Source organism: Arvicanthis niloticus, chromosome X (assembly GCF_011762505.2).
Source record: "Arvicanthis niloticus isolate mArvNil1 chromosome X, mArvNil1.pat.X, whole genome shotgun sequence".
Taxonomy (NCBI): domain Eukaryota; kingdom Metazoa; phylum Chordata; class Mammalia; order Rodentia; family Muridae; genus Arvicanthis; species Arvicanthis niloticus.
The window spans coordinates 28,436,175-28,457,801 of NC_047679.1; the positions used below are offsets into that span (position 1 = coordinate 28,436,175).

General features: G+C 42.6%; 2 protein-coding genes and 1 non-coding gene across 7 annotated transcripts in view; 1 reads left to right on the plus strand and 2 right to left on the minus strand.

Moving 5' to 3' along the window:
* Positions 1 to 1,987, plus strand: part of Cdkl5 (cyclin dependent kinase like 5) — a 140,646-nt gene extending 138,659 nt beyond the window's left edge. For 2 of the 3 annotated variants that reach the window (XR_013105811.1, XR_013105812.1), the window contains one exon: positions 1,705 to 1,987. The gene's annotated coding sequence lies outside the window, so the exon portion shown is untranslated. The other variant, XM_076918313.1, reaches the window with a different exon arrangement.
* Rs1 (retinoschisin 1) overlaps positions 1 to 16,542 on the minus strand; it is a 29,212-nt gene extending 12,670 nt beyond the window's left edge. The window contains exons 1-3 of one of the 3 annotated variants that reach the window (XM_034485841.2): positions 16,340 to 16,542; positions 6,641 to 6,666; positions 4,256 to 4,361 (exon numbers count right to left, since the gene is read on the minus strand). In XM_034485841.2, coding sequence (XP_034341732.1) covers positions 4,256 to 4,361; positions 6,641 to 6,666; positions 16,340 to 16,391 — 184 coding nt within the window. In that variant the 5' untranslated portion in view covers positions 16,392 to 16,542. The remainder of the gene's footprint in view (positions 1 to 4,255; positions 4,362 to 6,640; positions 6,667 to 16,339) is intronic. The other 2 variants (XM_076918315.1, XM_076918316.1) reach the window with 2 other exon arrangements.
* A 1,768-nt stretch (positions 16,543 to 18,310) lies between these two features.
* Positions 18,311 to 18,383, minus strand: Trnav-uac (transfer RNA valine (anticodon UAC)). Its single transcript has one exon. It is a non-coding gene; the product is annotated as a tRNA-Val (tRNA).
* Positions 18,384 to 21,627: the final 3,244 nt, after the last annotated feature.

The following is a 21,627-nucleotide window of genomic DNA, read 5'->3' on the forward strand; positions in this document are numbered from 1 at the left end:
GGACACCCTCAGGAAACCATCTGGGACCACTAAGGAAGTCTGGCTTAGAGAGAGCTTCCACCATAAATAGCTGTACACCTGCTGTGTGGCCCAGACCTTGTCCACATGCAGTACTTGCAAGCTTCAAAGGGCAGACCCTGGTCAGCCCCACAGACATTATCTTCTCAAGTTTTTGCTGAGCGATTTTATTATAAACAGCTATTCTACTGGGGTGTGTGTGTGTGTGTGTGTGTGTGTGTGTCTTGCATATAAGTGCAATGAATGTGTACATGTCCATGTGGATGGCCCATGAAGAGGATATTGGGTGAATTTCTCTATCACTCTCTGTCTTATTCCCTTAAGACAGGATCTGTTACTGAACTGAAGCTCAGGATTTGGGCTGGGCAGAGTGGCCACCAAGTTCCTAGAATTCACCTGCCTTCATCTACCAATGCTGAGGTTACAAATACAATAATGCCTAGCTTTTGTTTGTTAGTTTGTTTGCTCATTTGGGGGTTTGTTCAGTTTGTTTTGATCATGTTTCATTTTGCAGTGCAGGCTAGCCTGGGACTCACTATGTATGCCAAGCTGGCCTCAAGCTTATAAATTGCCTGCTTCTGCCTCACTTCTACCTGGATGAAAGGTTTGTACCTGCATGAAGCCTAGCGTTTAATGTGGATGCTTGGAATTGAAACCCAGGTCCTCAAGCTTGCATAGAAAGCATTTTTACCCACTGACCTATCCCAACTCACCAGCCCCATTACACTTTTTAAAATAGTGATTTCACTCTTAAAGAAAAACTCACATCTTTTGTGGTTCACATGACCCTTGATAACTAGATGGATAAGGATAAGGGTATGTGTGAAATGTGTTGCTAAGGTATGTTACATGTTAACTTGCTTTATTCAGGCTATATTTTATGGGTCTGTAGGTGCAAACCCCAAACTTGTTTATAAAGAATATTCAGGACTAAAGGAAAGGGTAGGGATGTTACTCAGTGGTAGAGTATTTTTCCAACATGTTCAAGGTCTTGGTGTATAGCTAGCTGATTTAGCACTTGCCAAGCATATGTGAGGCTCTAGATTCAAATCCCAGCACCACAGAAGAAAAACAAAGTTGCCCTAAAGAAACTAAGACTAATGGGACATGCCTTCAATCCCAGTTCTCAGAACAATTGGGAATTCAAGGTCATGCTTGGCTCTATGAGGTTCTGTCTAAAAACAAAGGGAGGATAGCACAAGTCAGGAACATTTCTGACAAGAAATAGCTGAGAGCTGTGAATAGCACTCTGTGTGTGTGTGTATGTGTGTGTGTTAGAATTAAAAATATTTAATAGACTGCAGAATAATAAAAGAGTAATGTTTCTAAAAGACAGATGTGCAGATAACATAGAATATTAATGTGGAATAAAAGTAAGGTACTAAGGAGCTTAGTATCTTTGCATTTTGTTTTTCTTTTTGTAGTGCTGAAGATTGAACCTGGGGCTTCACACATGTGAGGCAAGTGCTCTTAGGCTTTTGAATGTCCCCACCCTGCCATCCTCAGGAGGCCAGGCCAATCTTAGGTCAACTGTAGAAAAGGCAGAATTGGTATATGTTAAGCAGATGCTAAAGAGGGTCCATGGCCTTCTGCTCTGTGGGCAGAACACCTAGACTTTAATCCTACATCCCCATGGGCTTTTTCAGCAGCTCTGAGTGACAACACCCCTACTTCTGTGCTTTCTAGGATCTTCCCTATTAAGGCAGGCCTGATGGAAACACTCAATATCAAGATCCAGAGACTGATGAAGTGGTGTTCTTGGCAATCCATGAGAAATGACAACGGTGACCAACAAATGCCTTCCGGAAGTTTGAACCTAGTCCTGCTGCTGTGAATCTTTTCTTTCACATAACAGCCAGTTAACATGATGAGCAGGCCATTTAACACTGACGTGGTTTTCTTCCTTTCTATCTGAAAATATCTGTGTTGCTAGAAGAAATAAAGACTATAAAGAGAATGCTTATGCTAAGATACTGTTTCTTGTTGGAATCTCAAGTTCACTTATATGAGTAAACTCTATTCATATAAATGAATATATATTTATAAGTATGATATGTTACTATGAAATATAAATATTTATAAATATATTTACTTGGGGGCGTGGTTGAAGGGAGTGTGCACATGTGGGAGATCAGTGCAGAAGCGGAAGTCGGAAGACAACAACTTTAAGCAGTCTCTCTCTCCTTCCATGGTGTGAGCCTGCTCATCAGGCACCTTGGCCTACTGAGCCTATCCATTTATCTTTGACACAGTGTCTTATGTAATCCAGGACTGCTTCAAACTCCCTGTGTAGCACTGAGTATGCCTTGCAACAATGATCTTCCTACTTGAACCTCCAGAGTTTAGCTATCACGGGCCCAGCAATGGAACCCAGGCTTGGTATGTGTTGGACAGGCCCTCTGCCAGCAGAACTCCATCCTCCTCAGCTCTCTGTCTACTTTTCACGAAGCTTCTCTGGAGTGAAATCCGAGTATATCTGATGTCCCTACTGGAAATATTTCGTTTTCCAGTTAGGAAATGTTAGGCTTACAATGGTGAGGTCACACACTGAGGAGAGAATAAGAGTTCATACAGCAGAGTATGTGATCAGCAAGATGACCAGGTAAGAGGAGTGACAGGGCTCTGAGGAAAACAAGGTAGGTCTTAGCATGCTCCAGCTAGCTTCCAACAAAACCCTCTCCCCCTAGTCAGCTTCTCACTTTATGGGTGGTTACACCAATTGAATTGCAGATAAAGACTACTTCTAATAAATCTTCCATCTGTATGGAAAAGGACTACCTCCAATTGTCCCCAAGGGCAGAAAAACCGGTAGACCAAGTCAGAAGCCTAGACAATAGAAACCACTGTTTGCCATTGCAGGAGATTCTTGAGGGTTAGATTCACTTTCTGTTTTGTTACCTCACCTGCTAAACTTCTTTTGCTAGCTATAAGAAACCCTGGCGGCTTGCACCCTTTACCTGTGCCCCAGTGTGATTCTTCCCCTTGCAGGGCACAAGAATGAAGGTGACTGAGGTGGCAATTAGTATTAGAGGGTCTTCCTTCAGGAAGAGGCGTATCTCCCCATCCATAGCAGAAAAAAAGTGTCCATTTCCACAGAGTGGTAAACCTCAGTACGATGGAGCCAAAGCCTTTGATCCTGTCTTTCTATCAGTGCCCGGCACACAGTAGGTGTGGGGTTAAAGTCCTTGAACAGATTTATATGTGCATTACTAGAGAAGGTCCTTTAAGAGTAGGCCAATCACCAACATTTAACCGATGCAGGAGTCCTTGCCACCAAGTATAATGGGACATTCCTGAGGAAACCCCATTTCACTGAACATCCTTCTTATTCCCCAACTCCTCACCCCAGTTTCCTAAAGAAGAGACTGAATTTTTGTTGACAACCAGAGATCAAAGCACACTCAGAACCAGGAGAGGCATGGCTTTCCTGCACCAGCAGCCCCAGGCCATGGAAAGGATAAAGCCTTGCAAATATTTACAGAGACAGTGCAAGCCTCTGCAAGTCTGCTCTATTTCTCACTGTAAACTCCAGGAGGCAACAAAACAAAGGAACTAATGTCTATTAAAGGCCACAGTTGGCCAAGTCCAACACAATGATGCCTTGTCCCATTTATTCCTCCTAACAACCCCATAGAGCTGGGTCACCAAACTGCCAGCCATCTCAACTTGTGGGTCTCGACCCCCTTGGCAAACTCCTGTCTTCAAAAATATTTACATTATGATTCATAACTAACACAATCACAGTTATGAAGTAGCAACAAAAATAACTTTATGGTTGGGGGGTCACCACAACATGGGGAACTGTAGAGCTCCTTCATTTTGGGTGAACTCTGCCAGTCCAGGAAATGACAGTAATTTAGTTTCTAGAAGTGACTTGTTTTACTAGATTCTTGTCCTCCTTATCCTCATTGCGGATTTGGAGACAGCCTGACTCCAATCACAGGATATAGAAACACACACACACACACACACACACACACACACACACACACACACACACACTGATACCCATAAGGAAGGGATTTCCCTCATGCTGAGTTATTTTCAGATTGCATTGACACTTGGGTCTTACCTGACCATCTCAGGCATGCCAGGGAGGGAGAGAGCCTGGCAGCCAATGATGAACAGAATGTGGGAGCAGTGGCCACTGTGAGATGTGAAGCTCACAAGCCAACTTGAGAGAAAGCAGAGGGATTGAGAGTTGGAAGGAGGACTGCTAGGGCATTGAGCCACTCACCTGGAATACAGTCTAAGGAGGTAGCTCCAGCAGACCACAGAGCATTGGCTCCTCCCTGGCAATCACACTTGCATGCTTTCTGGTACCAGGGGTCCTCACCCTCATCCTGCAGGCAGCCAGAGGAGAACAAGTCACAAAAGTCATAGTCAAAGGCAACTAGCTGGCCAGAGCACCACAAGAAGCTTATTTGCAAAGGTCAGGCCGGCTCACTACAGTGCGTGGTTGCTGCCTCTAAGCACACAATGGCTTGGACCCCATGTTCCTTTTTAGCTTAAGTTGTTGCTGCTGCTACTGTTTCTAGACATGGTCTCTCTCTCTCTCTCTCTCTCTCTCTCTCTCTCTCTCTCTCTCTCTCTCTCTCTCGTATTCCAGGTTCCAGGCCGACTTTAAACTCACTGTGTAGCAGAAAATGACCTTGTTGAATTCCTGACCCTTCTGTCTCCAACTCTGAGTGCTGGGCTTCTAGATGGGTGCCACCTTGTCCAGTTTACGATTAAATCAAGACCTTCATGAATCCTAAACAAGCATCCTACCAACAAAGGCCTACCCCAGCTCTATATTACTTTTTAAAAAGGTGTGTGCGTATGTCCATGTCACATTCAGGTGCACATGTTCTTGTATGCTCCCCTGTGAATGCTAGAGGACAACTTTGGGTGGTATTCTCATGAATTCCATCTGCCTCCTTTGAGGCAGGGTCTCTCATTAGCCTGGAGCTCACCAATTAGGCTAGACCAGTTAGTTGGCTAACATGCCCTGGGAATTGTCTTGTCTTCACCTCCCCAGCACTGGGATTACACATTCCTGTAAATGCTCCTGTCCAGCATTTTTAATGAGTTCTCTGGATTTACCAAGTAAGCCATCCTTCTATCCCCTTTTTGTTTTGTTTCAGGCTGGGTCTCATTCAGCACAGGCTGGCTGACCACCAACTCTCTCTGTGTAGCCAAGGATGGCCTTTGAGCCTTCTGATCTTTCTGCCTCTACGTCCCAAATGCTGGCATTAAAGACATGTTCCACCATGCCTTGCTCATCTTTAATTCTATATTTCAAAATGTCTATCACTATAGGCAAGCAGCTCATTATCTCCCAGGGCTACCTGGGTACACAAGGGTAATGTTCACCTTCTTGGAGATGGAGTTTCAGTACAAGGTTGGACTCTTCCTGCTCCCTGTGGTAGTATATGACTTAATCCCAGCACTCCGGAGATAGGGATAGGGAGACCAAGAGTTCAAGGTTATCATTAGCTCCCTATCAAGTTCCAGGGCAGCCTGGACTACAGGAGAACTTGCCTCAAAAAAAAAGCAACAGTGACAACAAAAAGCAATAGCAACAGTAAAAACAGATGCCAATCTAACTGAGTGTGGTATCTGGGCTGCAGACAAAATCCTGTCTCAAGAATAAAGAAACCCCACCAACCTTCCTAGGGGGCACCACTAAGTGTTAAATCACTTGCCTAGCATGGACAAAGGTACCTAAAATAGATCTGAGTGGGTGTTTTTTAGATTTTTGTTTTTCTTATTTCCTTGTTTTGAGACACAGTCTCTTGTGTCCCAGGCTGGCCTTAAACTCTATGTAGTCAAAGTAAAATCTTGAAATGACACCTCTGCCTCTCCCTCTAGAGTTCTGGAATTTTAGGCATTCACCACCATGTATGCTAGACAAGCACTCTGCCAGCTGAGCTATATCCCCAGCTTCTCCTGCACACCTCTCAATTTCTCCCCTCCTTCCCTCCTTCTCCCCTTTCTTTGTTTCTTTCTTTCTTTTGAGTCAGGGTCTCACTTTGTAGCCCAGGCTGGCCTGGAACCCACTGTGCAGCCAGGCTAGCCTTGAGTGCCTCGGTTTGGTTTGTGCTGGAATGATAGGCCTAAATTCAGTGTAAAACTTTTTAAAAAAAATACATTTGAAAGGGGGCTGGGGCGACAGCTCAGTGGGTAAAAGCCCTTGCTGTACAAATATGAGGACCTGAGTTCGAATCCCCAGAACCCAGGCAGAAAGCTGGGGGTGGCTACATGATGTGTCTGTAGCCCCAGTTTAGGGGGATAGAGAAGAATGATTTAAGTAGCTCATGGCCAGTCCACCTAACTACCAAAGTAAGGTTCCAGTTTAGTGAGAGATCCTGAATTAAGACAAGAAGGGATAGAACAATAGAAGAAGACCTGTGTCTACACTCATGTACACACCCAACACGCAAATAAAACAAAATAACATTTGAAAAAGCCTCTCAGGCTTCAGGAGTAGGTATCAATGCAAATCACTTGCTTAGCATGCACAAGGCCCCAGGCTTCACCCTCAGCTCTCCTCCCTACAAATAGTGCTACACTCATACACATCCAGTTGTCCTTCAAAAGCAATAATGATGAAAATTCCATCCTTCTTACTGTAACATACCTCTGTCGATGACAATCCCAGTGTGGCTGAGCAAAAGAACAAGAGAGGGAAAGATGAAATTAAGAAAGGAGAGAAGGCAAAATGAATATGATGTCATGGAGGTTAAGGAGCTCATTCTGGAAAAAACCCAGCTGATACTGGAACAGATGCTGGAAAAGGAGGTAGGAAAAGGATGGCAATTATTAGTTTTATTCCTTATAGAATTATGGAAAATACATTAATATAGCAAAGCAGGGTGCAGTACAGCTTTTTTAAAACTACATTTATTTGTGTATTTGTTTGCTCTCTCTCAAGAGCATTCATACTCATATGCTCATAATCTGCCCCCTCCAGGGTGTCACTAAGAATGTCTATATGGTCTCATTATAGCCCTGGCTATCCTGGAACTTGCTATGTAGACCAAGCTGGCCTTGAACTCACAAAGAGCTCCCTGACTCTGCTTCTTCAGGGGTGGGATTAAAGGCATGTGTCACCATGCCCTGCTTGTATATGGTGTCTCTGTCATAGATTGACTTAGAGACCTTTGAGTAAATACTCAGGAGTGGTAAACCTGTATCATGTACTTCTAGTTCTAGAAGGTGTTTTTTCTTTCTTTCTTTCTTTTTTTTTTTTGAGTGGGAAGGGAACCTCTGTATTGATTTCCATAGTGGCTATACAACACCAGTTTATACACCCACCAACAGTGAATAAAGTGTTCCTTTTTGTAAAACTTAATAGGTAAATTTGCATGCTTGTGTGTGTACAGCCTCATATGTTTCTCAGGAACCATCTACTTTTTAAAAGAAATATCATCAGTTAGTGGCCTGGAAATGGACAAATAGGCTAGGTTAGCTAGCTATTCAGCCAGCCTTGGGGACCCTCCTGTCTCCTCTTCCCCACTATACCCCAGCTTTTTAAATTTTATTTCTGGGGATTGAACAGAGATCTTCATACTTGCATATCAGGTACTCTGCCGACTGAGTTCTCTCATCAGCCCAAATTTGCATGCTTTTATTAATCTGTCATTTGTCATAAGGAGTCTCAGCCATGAACCTGAGAATGAATAAGTAACATATATTAATTTTCTCCTCATTAATGTCAAAGCCCCCACTTCTTTTCAACAAAACAAATCCCTTTATTTCTGTGCTGACTAGAAAACAATGCACACTTACTGTAAAATTCTCAAAAGAAACCTGAGTGTAGACAATGGAAGCTGTAAGTCCCTCCTCTAACCACTTTGTCATTTAGCAAGAGAATGGGATGCCCATGAAAAGCTTTCAGCTAGAGAGTAGACACTCATCTTTTTATCATGATTATAAAAGCTACCAGTTAAAGAATACACATTTCCCCATTCTGTGGCCACACTGCTGCACTCATTGTGAGGCTGGCACTGGATGGGGGCATTGGCCCTATGCAGCAGGAGTCTTGTTCTCTACCCAGGGAGACCTGAAGACCTGGAAAAAGATAGTGCCCATGGTGATGCTGGAGCTGTGATGGAAATCAGGAAGCATAGCTCCTAAACCTACTAAGATTCAGGGTCAGCAACTTCATTGGCAACCACCACACTGTTAGCTATTTTGGGACCTTGTTTCTCTGTTAGTCACCTGTTACAGGCAGAACTGACCCTCTAGGGTAGCAGTGAATGTGAAGGACTGTCATTTTTTTTTTTGTAGTTTCTGTTTTGGGTTTTTGGAAACAGGATCTCATATAGCCCAGGATGACATCAAATTTACTATGTAGCCAAGACTGGCCTTGAAATCTTAATTACCCAGCATCTGCCTCCTGGGTGCTGAGATTAAAGATACGTGGCTCAGTGCTGGGTTTGGGTGTTTACCACAGGGCTAGCTGTGATCTAAAGATTTGCCTTCCTCTCCTCCTGCTCAATGCCTATGTTGAAATCTGTTCACCAATGTGAGAGCATCCAGAGATGGATGTTTTGGGAGGTGGTTAAATCACTTTGGGGCTCTGACTAAGCTGTCTACTTGCATCAATGGAATGAGTGCTTTAATATAAAGTCCTAGAAAGCTGGATACCTTCCATCTGTGAGGACACTGAGAAAAAGCACCACCTATGAACCAGCAGCCCTCACAGACACTGAACCTGCTAGGGCCTTTGATAAGGGACATTTGATCCTCTAGAACTGTTGTCATATGCAAGCCAGTCTGTGGTGTTTTGTTTTAGCTGAGCAAGTGAACCAATGTCTTATTAGCTATTGATGTCATAAAGTACCATGACCAAGGAAACTTATGAAAGAAAGTATTTAATTAGGCTATATGGTTTCAGGGGGTTAGAATTCTTGATGGCAGAGCAAAGGCATGACAGCAGGAACAGTGAGAGCTCATAATTTAATCAGCAAGTAGGAGACAGAGAAAGGCACACTGGGAAACTTTAAAGCTGTCCCCCAGTGACAGACCTCTTCCAGCAAGGCCACACCTCCTAATCCTTCCCAAACAGTTTCAACAACTGGGAGATGAAGTTTTCAAACATGGGGACCTACGGGGACCATTTTCATTCAAACCACCTCTAGCAAGTACTACAGTGACAAGGCCTGCACTAGCAGAAGAAATCGCCTAGGGCTTCATCTTTCCAAAGGGAATGGATTCTCCCCAGCACTGTCCTTCCATCTCCACACTGCCACACTAGGTGCTGTCAGCCTTTCCCCTCTACCTTCAGCTTCCACCATTCTGATAAACCTTTGTTTCCTTTGAGAGCTTGACTTACTCCAAGTACTGCACAGATATTGCTAAAGCCAAGGTTCAGACTCCTCCATTTCATGGTTTACTTGATCTCTACATGTAGATGCCTCTTACAATTCTAAAAAGGACCCAATCAAATGTTGGTAGGGTAGCAAACAGTGCCAACTCTTGTATGCTTCTGTTGATGGGTAGAAGGTAGTCTAGCCTCTTTGACTGAGCATATGTGTTCCCCATAAATCACCAATTCCATTCATAATTAGAAATGCCTTCATATATTTTTTTCCAAAATAAAAATGTGCCCTAGAATATTCATGCAAGCAGAACTTGTAACGTCTACTCTTCAACTGGAAGAACTCATGTGGCCCTCAAGAGGAGAGATACATAGTGATAAATTTACAGACTTAGAACACTAAACAATGAAGGTAAAAGTAAAAGAACTTCTTTCCATTCCACAGCCCCTGCCTGCTCTTAGCACTCCCCACCATGCTTCACTGCTAAAGATAGCTGCTCACATCTATCCTCCATCTGCCAATGCAGAGAAATGAAACCCACTTGCTCAAAGCCCCTCAGATGAGAGCCCCTCAGGACATTTCCTTATCTCTATGATGAGTCACAATGAGATCCTGGTCTGCTTCTTGCCCACCTCTCTTTATCAAAATTTGCTCTCTGCATTTCTTGCCATGCCCTGGGCCACAGATTTTTTCTTTTTTCTTTGTCTCAAATCCCCCTACTTACCTGCCAACTTCTCTTCTTCCACATCCCCTTTGCTATGAAAAGGACTTTCCTAATCCCAACTCACCCATTGGCCTTGGCCTTTGTTCTCAACTTCCTTCCTTCCTTCCTTTCTTCCTTCTTTCCTTCTCTTTTTCTTCTTTCACTTTCCTTCCTTCTTTCTTTCTCATTTCCTTCCTCCCCCCTATTCTTTTGAGTCAGGGTCAGGGCTATGGCTATATAGCTCAGTTGGTAGAGTGCTTGTCTTAACATGTACAAAACCTTGGGTTTGATCCCCAGCACCACATAAATTAGACATGGTGGCATTCATTCTTATAATCCCAACACTTGGGAGATAAAAGCAGGAGAACCAAGAAATTCAGGGTCATCCTTTGCTTCATAGTGAATTCAAAACTAGCTTCCAGCCAGCCTAAGCTATATGAGATCACTGAGCTATATATATCCATAGTCCGAGAGAATTCATGAGATTAGCACCTCTCTGACTTGGGGGTTGTTAATCAGGAGGTACTATGCTCCACCCCCCATCCTCAAGAGAAGCTGGGATACTTAAGAGACAATGAACTAAGGGACCTAGACACTAGGCAGACATTGGGTAGGAGCTTATTCCTATGCTTCATTAAATTTGAGGCTGATTTCTTGCAGGTTCCCCCACCCACTGGCTTCCTGCCCCTCAGCCCCAGAGGCCCTACTGGTTGCATAAACATTAGTTTGCCAAGACTTTTGTGGAGAGATAAAAGAGGGAGGATCAAAACCCAAATCTGTCACTGAAGAACATCTACTAAAGTTCAGGTGAGCCAACCCACAGTTCACAAGAGACTCAGCAAATAGCTTTCAGGGACTTCTGCAAACTTCCTTATTCTTGGAGGGGTAGGGGTGGGACCTAGCCACTAGATAGGCATGGTGTAGGAGTTTATTCCTATTAAATTTGGTGCTGATTTCTTGCAGGGTCCCCCACCCACTGGCTCCCCTCTCTAGCAAGCATTTGACTGCAGGCAGCCTGGGATTCTAAGGTGCCAGATTCCTATGAAAATGAGCAGAGAAAGAGAGAACAGCAGGCATTTTACAGAAAAAAAAAGCTGTCACCAAGGGAGCAGTGAATGAAAGTCACTGTTGCAGTTCCCTCAAAATGATTTAATCACCAAAACAACTGGGGAATAAAAGCATAAAGCTTTTTTTTGTGTGTCTACAACATATCACACCAGAATAAAATATTGTTGGAAAGTGAGAAAGGGGGGAAAATGGCAACCTTTAGAAAAAAATCATAAATTATTTTGATCATGTAGATGCATCTATTTCTGCCTACCTCAGGTCATTTCTGTGCTCCCAGCACATGTTTACAGGTAACATTGCCACTTGCTCATCTTAGATTTGTGCAAAATGGGCTCATGTGTCTTTTTTATTCAAATGGTTGAGCCCTTGGGGAAGTCCTTGTTACCGCAGAGGGGTGGTGGGGGAAGGTCAATCAAGGCATGGTTATTTCTCTGCATGGACCTTGCAAGCCCAAGTAGATACAGAGAGGAGATGATTTTAGATTATTTTGGTCTTTCTAATTGGGGATCACTAAATACAGTATTCACTCACTTAGAAACTGACAAAGCAGAAGAGAAAAGTATAAAACTATGAATGATTTTAAAAAGTAATCAGACCCTTCATCTACTTGAGAAACACGAATAAAGACACAGGAGAAAACCAGCAGGCTGCAATAATGTCCCTCTTGGGAAGAAGAAAGAAGGAAATTGCTTCTAGTGTGAAAGTGTTGCTATTTTAGGCAACAGGCATATTCATGGGTAAATCTGTTATCCTTTCATGCTCAACACAGATGAACCTCACAGACACACGGCAAGCAAAAGACAAAAGACCACATGTTGTGTAATACCATTTCAGTGTAAAATCTAGACAAGGCAAATCTATAGATGACAGGAAGGGAATTTGTGGATGCCAGGGACTGGGGCTGGAAGCTGGGGAGAATAGGGAGTAAGTTTTTAATATCTATAGTGCTGAAAAAGCTCTAAAATTGAATCATATGTGCCACAAATCTGTAAGCATATTTTTAAAAAATCTATTGAAGTGTATCCTCTAAGTGGATGAATTAAATGGCACATAAACCACATCTTTTAAAAGTTGCTTTTGGCTGGAGGGATGGCTCACAGGTTAATAAAATATACTGCTTTTACAGGTAACTCTATTCTCAGCCCCAATGTCTGGTGGCATAAAACTGCCTGAAACTCTCCAGCTTCAGGTGATCCGATGTCTCCACAGGCACCTGCTGCTCCTGCAGACACATAATCAAAAATAAAATGAGTCTTTAAAAAAACAGTTGCTTTTTTACAAAAGTCAAATAAAATTGCAATACCTAATGCCTTTTATACCCACGAAAGGGACACAGTTACCTGTAAGATGAAGCTGGATAGCTCCCTCCACCTTTATAAACTAAACATAACCAAAATAAATGGACTAACACATTTAATCGGATGGGTGTTTTAATCATCACTAATGGCATAGTATCCACAATGCACAGTGGGAGAGAAACAGGGCCCCAACTCTGTTCTGTGCCATCAGTGGTTGTCTTAGTGCCATCACATGTGTGTTCCCAAATGAACCGTCATCCAGGGCAGAAACAAAGCCCATCTACTGATCTTATTTCACAATAATAAGAAACTGCTGTCACCAAATAGAAATAGCACAGAATAAATGAGCCAAAGAACCTTTGTGCATGGTTTCCCACTATCCCATGGAATGTATCTTTCCCATGTGTGTTGGTTTATGTCTCCATCTGGACTAGAAACTGATAGAGAGCAGCCTTTGTGTCCTATAAGTGTCCTCTGTTTCCCACCATATCCATGTTTGCTCTGGGTAGAGTACACACGAACTTTCTGAGTTACACTATCCATTTTTGGATGGCTTGTTTCTTTCTAAGTATGGTAAAAGATACACACACACACACACACACACACACACACACACACACACACACTAGTAAATCTAGTAAACGTTTAGAGGACTTCTGACCATGGGGCAGTGTACTGATTTGAATGAGAATTGTCCCCATAGGCTCATATATTTGCATACTTGGTTCCCAGTTGATGGAACTATTTGGGAAGGGTTAGGAGCTGTGGCCTTATTGAAGGAGGCCCGTCACTGGGGACAAACTTTGAGGTTTCAAAAAATCACACCAGACCCACTTAGCTATCTCTCAGCTTTGTGTCTCAAGATATAGGCTCCCAGCTACTGTACCAGTATCATGACTGCCTGTCTGCTACCAAGTCCTTGCATCACCCTCTATAACTGTAAACCCTCAATAAACTGTTTCTTCTCTAAGTTGCCTTGGTCATGGTGCCTACGCACACCAATAGAAAAATAAGACAGATGGGAGGTCAAAAGCAGCTTTACTAGATGAGGGGGATCTAGTCTGATTCCACGTGTCAAGTTCTAATGTTTACCCTGTTGCAAAATTCAGACATGGCTTTGTGTTGCACAATTGAGGACAATTGTGGGTATCATTCCTCAGGAGCCATCCATTTTGTCTTTTCTTTCTAACCCTTAATTTTGAGACAGGGTCTCTCATTGGCCTGGAGCTCACTTAATAGGCTAGGCTGGCTGGCCAAATAGGTCCAGACATCTGCCTCCCTAGCACTGGGATTATAAGCATGCATCACTATGTTTGACTTTTTTTAGACTTTTATTTTTCATTTTATGTATATGAGTGTTTTGCCTGCATGCATATGGACCATGTCTGGAGTGTAAAGAGGTTACAAGAGGCTGTCTGAGGCCCTGGAAGTGGAGTTATAGAGCAAGCTTGGGTCCTCTCTGACAAGTGTCATTAACTGCTAAGCCACCTCTCTGGCTGTCATGCTTGGTTTTTGTTTTTGTTGTTGTTTTTTGTTTGTTTGTTTTTGAACAAGAAAAGTTCTGGGGATAGAACTCAAGTCACCATGTGTAATCTGTAAGCACTTTACAGTCTAAGCTGTCTCTCCAATCCCAGACAAGGGTTCTTGAAGGAACAGAGTAGTGTGAACAAATGAATTTCAACACCAACCATGTGAAAGAGCAAGTATGAGCACCGTGAACTCCTGTCTGAGGACCAGAGGTATCTTTTGTGAGATCTTAGATCTTCTTGTGAGAAAAGAACAAGGAACCAAAGAGAAGCAATATAAATAACAAACATCAGAGAGCCTGAGGAGATCCTGGGATAAGTTGGGCATATATATCTCAGGGCTAGAGTCACACACAAGGCCATGGGCTCCATCTCCAGGCCTGACAATTAAAAAACAAAACAAAACAAAAACAAAACAGGCCGATGCTCACAAAAAGGGACCTATCATGACTGCCCTCTGAGAGGCCCAACAAGCAGCTGAGTCAGATGCAGATACTTACACCCAACCAATGGACAGAAGCTGCTGACCCCTGTGGTTGAATTAGGGAAAAGATGGAAGAAGCTGAGGAGGAGGGCAACCACATAGGAAGACCAGCAGTCTCAATTAACCTGGACACCCAAAATCACTCAGACACTGAGCCACCAACCAGGCAGCATACACCAGCTGATATGGCCCCTAACACATATACAGCAGAGCACTGCTGGATTTGGACTCAGTCAGAGAAGATGTACCTAACTCTCAAGAGACTGGAGGCCCCAGGGTGTGGGGAGATCTGGTGGGGTGGGAGGTGGGGGTGGTGGTGGAGACAGTTTGGTGATAGTAGGTATAGGATGTGGAACAGTCAGAGGGTGGACTGGAGAGGGATAAAATCTGGATTGTAAAAAAAGATTAAATAATAAAAAAAAGAAAGCCTGGCACAAGTCTTTCCAAACACTAGAAATACTACTAGATAATAAAAGACACATGATTGCTCGTTCATGGAAGTACACACACACACACACACACACACACACACAGAGAGAGAGAGAGAGAGAGAGAGAGAGAGAGAGAGAGAGAGAGAGAACAGAGAATGGTATAAACTAGGAATTTTGACTCTTTTGTATATTCATCTTGTTTGACTGGCAGGTCATCTGCAGAGAAGAGAGGTCTCCTTTTCTCCCATAACACTCTAAACACACAATGTCACCCAAAAGTCATTCAACTAATTTCCTTCCATTTTTCCTTCCCTCCCTCCCTTCCTTCCCTCCCTCCCTTCCCTCCCTCCCTCCCTCCCTCCCTTCCCTCCCTCCCTCCCTCCCTCCCTCCCTCCCTTCCTTCCTTCCTTTTCCCTCCCTCCCAGACAGGGTCTTACTATATAGCTCAGCCTAGCCTAGACCCCCCTTCCAGTGTTGAGACAGGGCCTCAGATAACCCAAGCTGGCCTCAAACTTAAGTAGCTGAGGTTGGCATTGAATTCATGACCTTCCTGCTTTAATTTGCCCAGTACTAGGATTGCAGGTATGTGTAGCTATGTCAGATAAAGGATAAAGTAAGGTTTTTATTTGTCTTATACTACTTCTGGGGATTGAACTCAGGGATTCATGAAGGCTGGGTAGGGGCTGTACCACTGAGCCATGTCCCCAACCCTTCAACCAATTTTTAATATTTGAAAGTATAAACTTTAAAAGGAGTTCTGAATTGATGGGCACTTGAGAGTTAAGAGAGGCACAAAAGAGTATTATGTCTAAGATCGAAAGAGATTTAAAGTTTATTTGATTGACATTTTAGAGATTTAGCTTTAATCTGTCCTTATTAAAGCATATCATGCCTGCCAGGGCCACATTTCGAAGTTTAAAAGTGGTGGAGTATATTGAGTCTTTAGGGTTTATTGACTTCCTTTGGATTATTTTATTAGACTTCTATTAGACTGCAGTAGTACTTGGCCTTATGCTAATCCATATTTAAACTAGGGTGACCCTTTGTCCTGATTTGCCTAAGACAGTCCTCATTTACACTTGTCCCAGCAGAGCTATTAATAGCTTCATCCTTAACCCTCAGTAATAGTCAGGTTTAGAATATTAAATTCTATAACTGCTCTAAATTTGCCTCCTAAAATTTCCAAAAAAACATGACTTCTCATTAATTGTTGCAATTTAAAGTTGTTTTATACAAATTCTGAGGCCCTTCCTTCTTTCTGTTGGGGTTTCAACATCATTTGAACTTTAGAAGTTTTCTCATGAAATCAGGAAGACAGTCGAAAGAAGGTGACAAACAGCCACACAAAGATGACCTTTTAAATTAATAACATGTGAACTCATTGGTATGTTGTCATCCAACAATTTTTATTATTCAGGTTGTATTTCTATTTATCAACTATTTTCTATATTAAATTGCATTATTAAATACATTAATAAATGTCAGTAATAGAATAGTACATACCTTCATAGCCAAAGAGAAGTAATAAGAAGAAACCTTCAATCTTTCGTGGCATTTTCTCCTTGTCCTTGGTCACAGCACGACCTAAGTGAAGTGGAGAGCTGGTCTAGGAGCAGGAGATTAACTTGAGGCAGTGGCCCCACTAAGCATCTTATTCCATTTAGTTCTTAGATCTTTTTTCACTCAGCCCCTGTCCAATTAACCCACACAGTCCCCGGCCTCAACAAAAAGTCTCAGGAGATATTGTTGACATAGGTTGGTTTAGCAAAGAAGGTGCTGATGTTAGTCCGTCTTTAACTGTAAGGAGAGTAATAGAAGGAAATAGAAACTAGAGTTGGAAGATGTGGGTCCCTAATTCTTTCTCTGACATCATGTTCTAGGGAGTGACCTTGAACAGTATGCTGCTGAGTAAACACATCCTCTATTTGTAGATTATATTGACATCTGCCTGCTCTGGAAAACATTAACTTTGGTAGTGGTGGCTCAGTTACATGTAAGTATGTGCAGTGTTCAGGACAACACGGAAACAATCAGAATATCCAAAGTTAGGAAGCTGGCTAAGTGCACAGATTCCCGAATTCATCTGGGAAGAAACATACCACTTGCAATGGTGCGAACTCAAGGCAAATTTTCTGACCGTAAAACAATGATAACAATGTCTACTTCATAGAATTCTGTTCAGGTTGAAATGACATGCTATTACAAAACAGTAAGTCTGGAGGTGTAGCTTAGCTCAAGATGGAGAGATTTGTTTTGAGTGTGTGTGTGTGTGTGTGTGTGTGTGTGTGTGTGTGTGTGTGACATTTGATTCCCATGATTTAAAAAAAAAAAGGTACTATGTCAATGTCTGGCATACTCAGCTATCATTATTGCATGGCCATTAAAAATAAAGTTGATGGAAGGAACAAGGTCAATGGATGTAGAGTTTCAGTTTTGCAAGAAAAAAAAAATCTGGAAATCTGTCGACAGCAATGTACTTACAGTACCTAACTGTGCATTTGGATGGCTGAAGTTTTAAAAAGAGTAAATTGATTGTTAACAGGAAAAATCACGTTTTGTTTGTGTTTGCTTGCTTGCTTTTTAGCTACAAAAAGATGTATGTTTCTATACTGCATAGGCAAAACTGGGGCCGGGGTTGGGGTGGGGAGAAGCCAAGAAAAAAAAAATCTAAAGTTTCTCATTCCCGGGTTAGGTCTCTGTTCTCACAATCTCATCCCTGGCCCAGAGGACCCCCAAAACCCTTTCACTCATTTTTCTTGTGAAAGATAAAAATGTCTCTTCATCCCTCCTCCAGGAAGTCTCTTCCCCGAACGAAACTGGAATAACGGGAACAACAACAATAACGAACTAGAGAAACCTGTAGTCTTCAATCAGCATGCACTGGATGTATTTGTTTGTAAAGCCTGACATGAGTAGGGAGCGAGAGGAAATGGGGACGGATTGTATACAAGTATCAAATTGTCAAGGACTACATTTAATTAATAAATTTAAAAGCATGATGAGTATTCTAAACTGTATATAAATTCTTCCTTCACTAACCCTCCAGCTACACTGTTCTGTATTTTAGAGTCGAATAAGGTATTAAAGAATTGAATAAGGTGTTTTTAATCTTTAATCACAATCAACTTTTTAAAACGGCAACTGCAGTTAAAGCGTGGCTACGTTAACATACTTTTGTGGGAAATTCTGGGGATCAACTTGTCGTGACTCAGGAGAAAGGGCTGCTGCGGGGCGCTCCTGGTGAAGCATGGTGGAACATCTCCAGGTGGGGTACACAGCGGCTAAAGCTCTGATTCGCCCTGCTTCCACTCTGGGGGATCTGATGACAAGGGGTAAGACCTTGGTGGAGACAAAATTGTCTGTGGTTTCGCTTCTGAGATATAAAGCTGTTAGGGAAAAACATGTAAGAAAAAAAAAAGTCTCCAGTTTTTATCTATGGCACTATCGAAAAAAGGGCAGCTGGCTTTGCAGCTATGGTCCCACTGGGGCTCGAACCCAGGACCTTCTGCGTGTAAAGCAGACGTGATAACCGCTACACTATGGAACCACCACGGGTAGCATTGTGACTAATAGGCCTTTTGAGAGGGTGACGTCAGCCTCAGCGTCTCCGCAGGAAACCCTGCCCTCTTCCGTGGCCCCGCCCCTTCTCGGAGGCGGGAAGTTCAAAGCTGGAGTTTGAGCCCGGGCTCAGGAGTTCTCACTGTACTCTACCTGAAGCTGGGATTGAGCCAGGGCCTGGTCCCTTTGACTTCCTGACTCCAAAGATTCTCTCAGCAGCGACCAGGCTGGCGGGAGTTTACCCTTTAGACACCGCATACTCTGGCACATTCCCTCAGCTGTGCCTTCCTTCCCACACTTCCAGGGACTGGACTGACTTGCTCTATCAGAAGGTATGATGGCATCTGCCTTGGCAGGGTAGGAAAAGGTCCAAGGCTGCAGCCCTCTCACTCTCCTCTCGCCTTTTCGCAACATTATTCCCTCCCCGAAGTCACTGAGGGGATAAAATTCTCAGGGCTTTTCCTTCTGTCCCATTTGTCTAGTGTAGTAAAATATACTTAAATAATCTTGGCATGGGTTTTGTTCCACCTTAGACCATTTATGTTCTCGGATGAAAGACACACACTTATATTTTTAAATATGCCTTAGGTGCACAATAGCTGGGCAACCGCCTACTAGAGTCTATTTCCCTATCGATAATACCGAATTATTGCTTATTATTCATCTGGGCTGCTCTTGGCTCCAGTTGGCCGGCTTATATGGTCATGTTTTTATGGCTTAGTTAACCTATGGCGGCTCTCCTTTCTCCTCTCCGGACATATTTAAAAATATAAGACTATGTGTGCCTTTCATCCAGGAACATAAATGGTCTATGGCGGGTAGAAACCCCTCGCCAGGTTAATTTAATATATATTTTTTTACTATAGTCTAGGGCTAGATTAAGTAGTGGTTGCATACAGGCCAACTCTTCTGGGTTGTCACAGCGAAAATAGCACCAGCTGTATCATTTAACTTGAGAGGTCTGGTGTAAAATGAAAGTGATTGTCCTGTGTTTGTTAGGTTATGAAGAATTCAAATGGTGGCCCTACATCTAGTGGTCTGACCCTGCTTCAAGGAAGCTAAGGTTGTGGGACTCTCCATCCCCAAAGGTTCTCAGGTGGGTTTTTTTTTTATTTTTATTGGGTTAGTTTGCCTTCTCTAGGGCTTCTGGGTGGATCTTTATCACCATCCTAGGACTGCCCATCACTCTCAAGCTTGAAAACCTACTAAAAACCATTTGGGGGTATCTTTAACCACCCTAATGGAGGTGACCTAGGGGTAGTCGTTGTCCTTTTTCCTGGCATCTTCCTCTGAGGCTGGCAGGATAATAGAGATATGATAGTGGTTAGAAATAACACCATCCATCCATCAACCCCTGTTTTTCTGATAATGCTGAGGGAAGAAATTGGGTAGGAATGAGCACAGATGTGGAGATAAGTGGAATTTTAGTCCTGTTTAGTCCTACTCACCAGCTGTGCACTCAAGCTATTTCATTCAACATGCTAACTCCCATCTCCTTTCTAAAATATAAAGGGTGGACTAGACATCTATCTCTCATTACTCTGGGTCTGAATGTTAGGCTCATAAGAAATGAAGGGAGCTGTTATTTTTTGTTTCTTTATAGACCTTCTTAAAGACAAGCTTACAGTTAGTGTGATATTATCTAAATTTTTCATTGTTGGTTTATAAGAGCAGATCTCATGTAATCCAGACTTCAAACTGGCTATGTAACCAAGGATGACTTCAAATCCTCTTGCCTCCATTTTCTGAGTTCTATGATTCCAGGGACATGCCACCAAGCCCAGTTTTATGAGGTCTGGGGATGAAGCATTCTACCAACTGAGCTACCAACCTCAGCTCCAGCCTGCCTTTTCCTTGATCCATTTTTGAAAGGCCTTTTGAGTACTTTGCCTAGTTTGTTAGCTATGAAATTGCCATAAAGAGCTAGCTATCAGTAAGAATGAATTTCCAAAAGTTGTGTTTCCTACTCACCAGTGGCTATAACCCACCTATTACCAAACTGTCTGTTAATTCAAACTAACACAGTCAAGAATTGACCCTAAAATTATACCTATCAGTTGTGTTTTGGCTTTTGTCTCTAGGGAATGTTTTTGCTGTCCCTACAGATTTCCAACTCTGCCCTTGGCTAAAAGGGTCATTTGCCAGGCTTAAGTTTTAACAAAGTCCCTACATTTACTTCATGTAGAAATGAGGCTGGGGCTCCAGTAATACATGCAATAGAGATTTCTGCCTTTGGGGAAAAATTTCTCTTCCTTTTCTCTATTCTAACCAGAAGGGAAGACTCTCTCAGTCCCTCTCAAAACATGGTCACAATGATTAGACCAATTATTAGAAAGTACAAGATAGCTTACTCTCACATTTGTTCCTGGGTAATAGTACTGTAAGTTAGCCACACATCACTATCTCCATGGTTTTGTCTTTTCATTATTTTTCCGATGATTTATTCACTAAGAAGAAATAAGTTGGTGATCATAGTCACAGATCCTTCAAGGACAAACATCTAACAGTCCATACTTATTTTGATTTCTGGGATTTTGCTAGCTTTTCTTTTAAAAACCCTCTGTCAGTCCAAGGACCTCAAGATGGGTATCTTCTTGTTGACATTTTTAAGTTGAAGGAATTGCAGTGGAGGTACCTTGCCTATGACCTGGCAGCTGTGGAGTGTTAGCTCTGCTCTGGCACTCATGCTGCCGATGCTTAAGAGACTGTACAGGAATCATGTCCATAAAGGGTACATGTTGTTCTCCTAAGAGTGGCTTGACCTCTTGACTATTTTTTATGTTTAAAACTAGGGAAGTGGATACATATATTTTCATCTTTTTTTTAACATCTAAACAACAATAGGAAAATGTATAAATAAATTAATAAAGAATACTAGAAATTATCTTAGAGGTTTTGAGTTCCCTGGTTTCTCAGATGCTTTCTGTTGCTTTTTCAGTCTCTGGCTTTACTGATGGAAAGCAATTTCATTTAATGAACCCTGGCCCTAGTTAGGAAGCCTAGTTTATCTGATTGCCTTTGCAGAGTACCTCACCCTGTCCTTGGAGAGAACTAAGAATTTAGTTGCGGACGCAAATCACTGCTGCAGCATGGCAGAGCTTACCTTACCTCTTCTAGGTCATCATGTCCAAATCACTTTGAAACTACCTTCTGTAATACACGGAAGCCCACTTGTGGCTTTTAAGTCTATCTTTCTACAGTTCCTTCTAATTCCACAGTGCCTTCTAATTCAG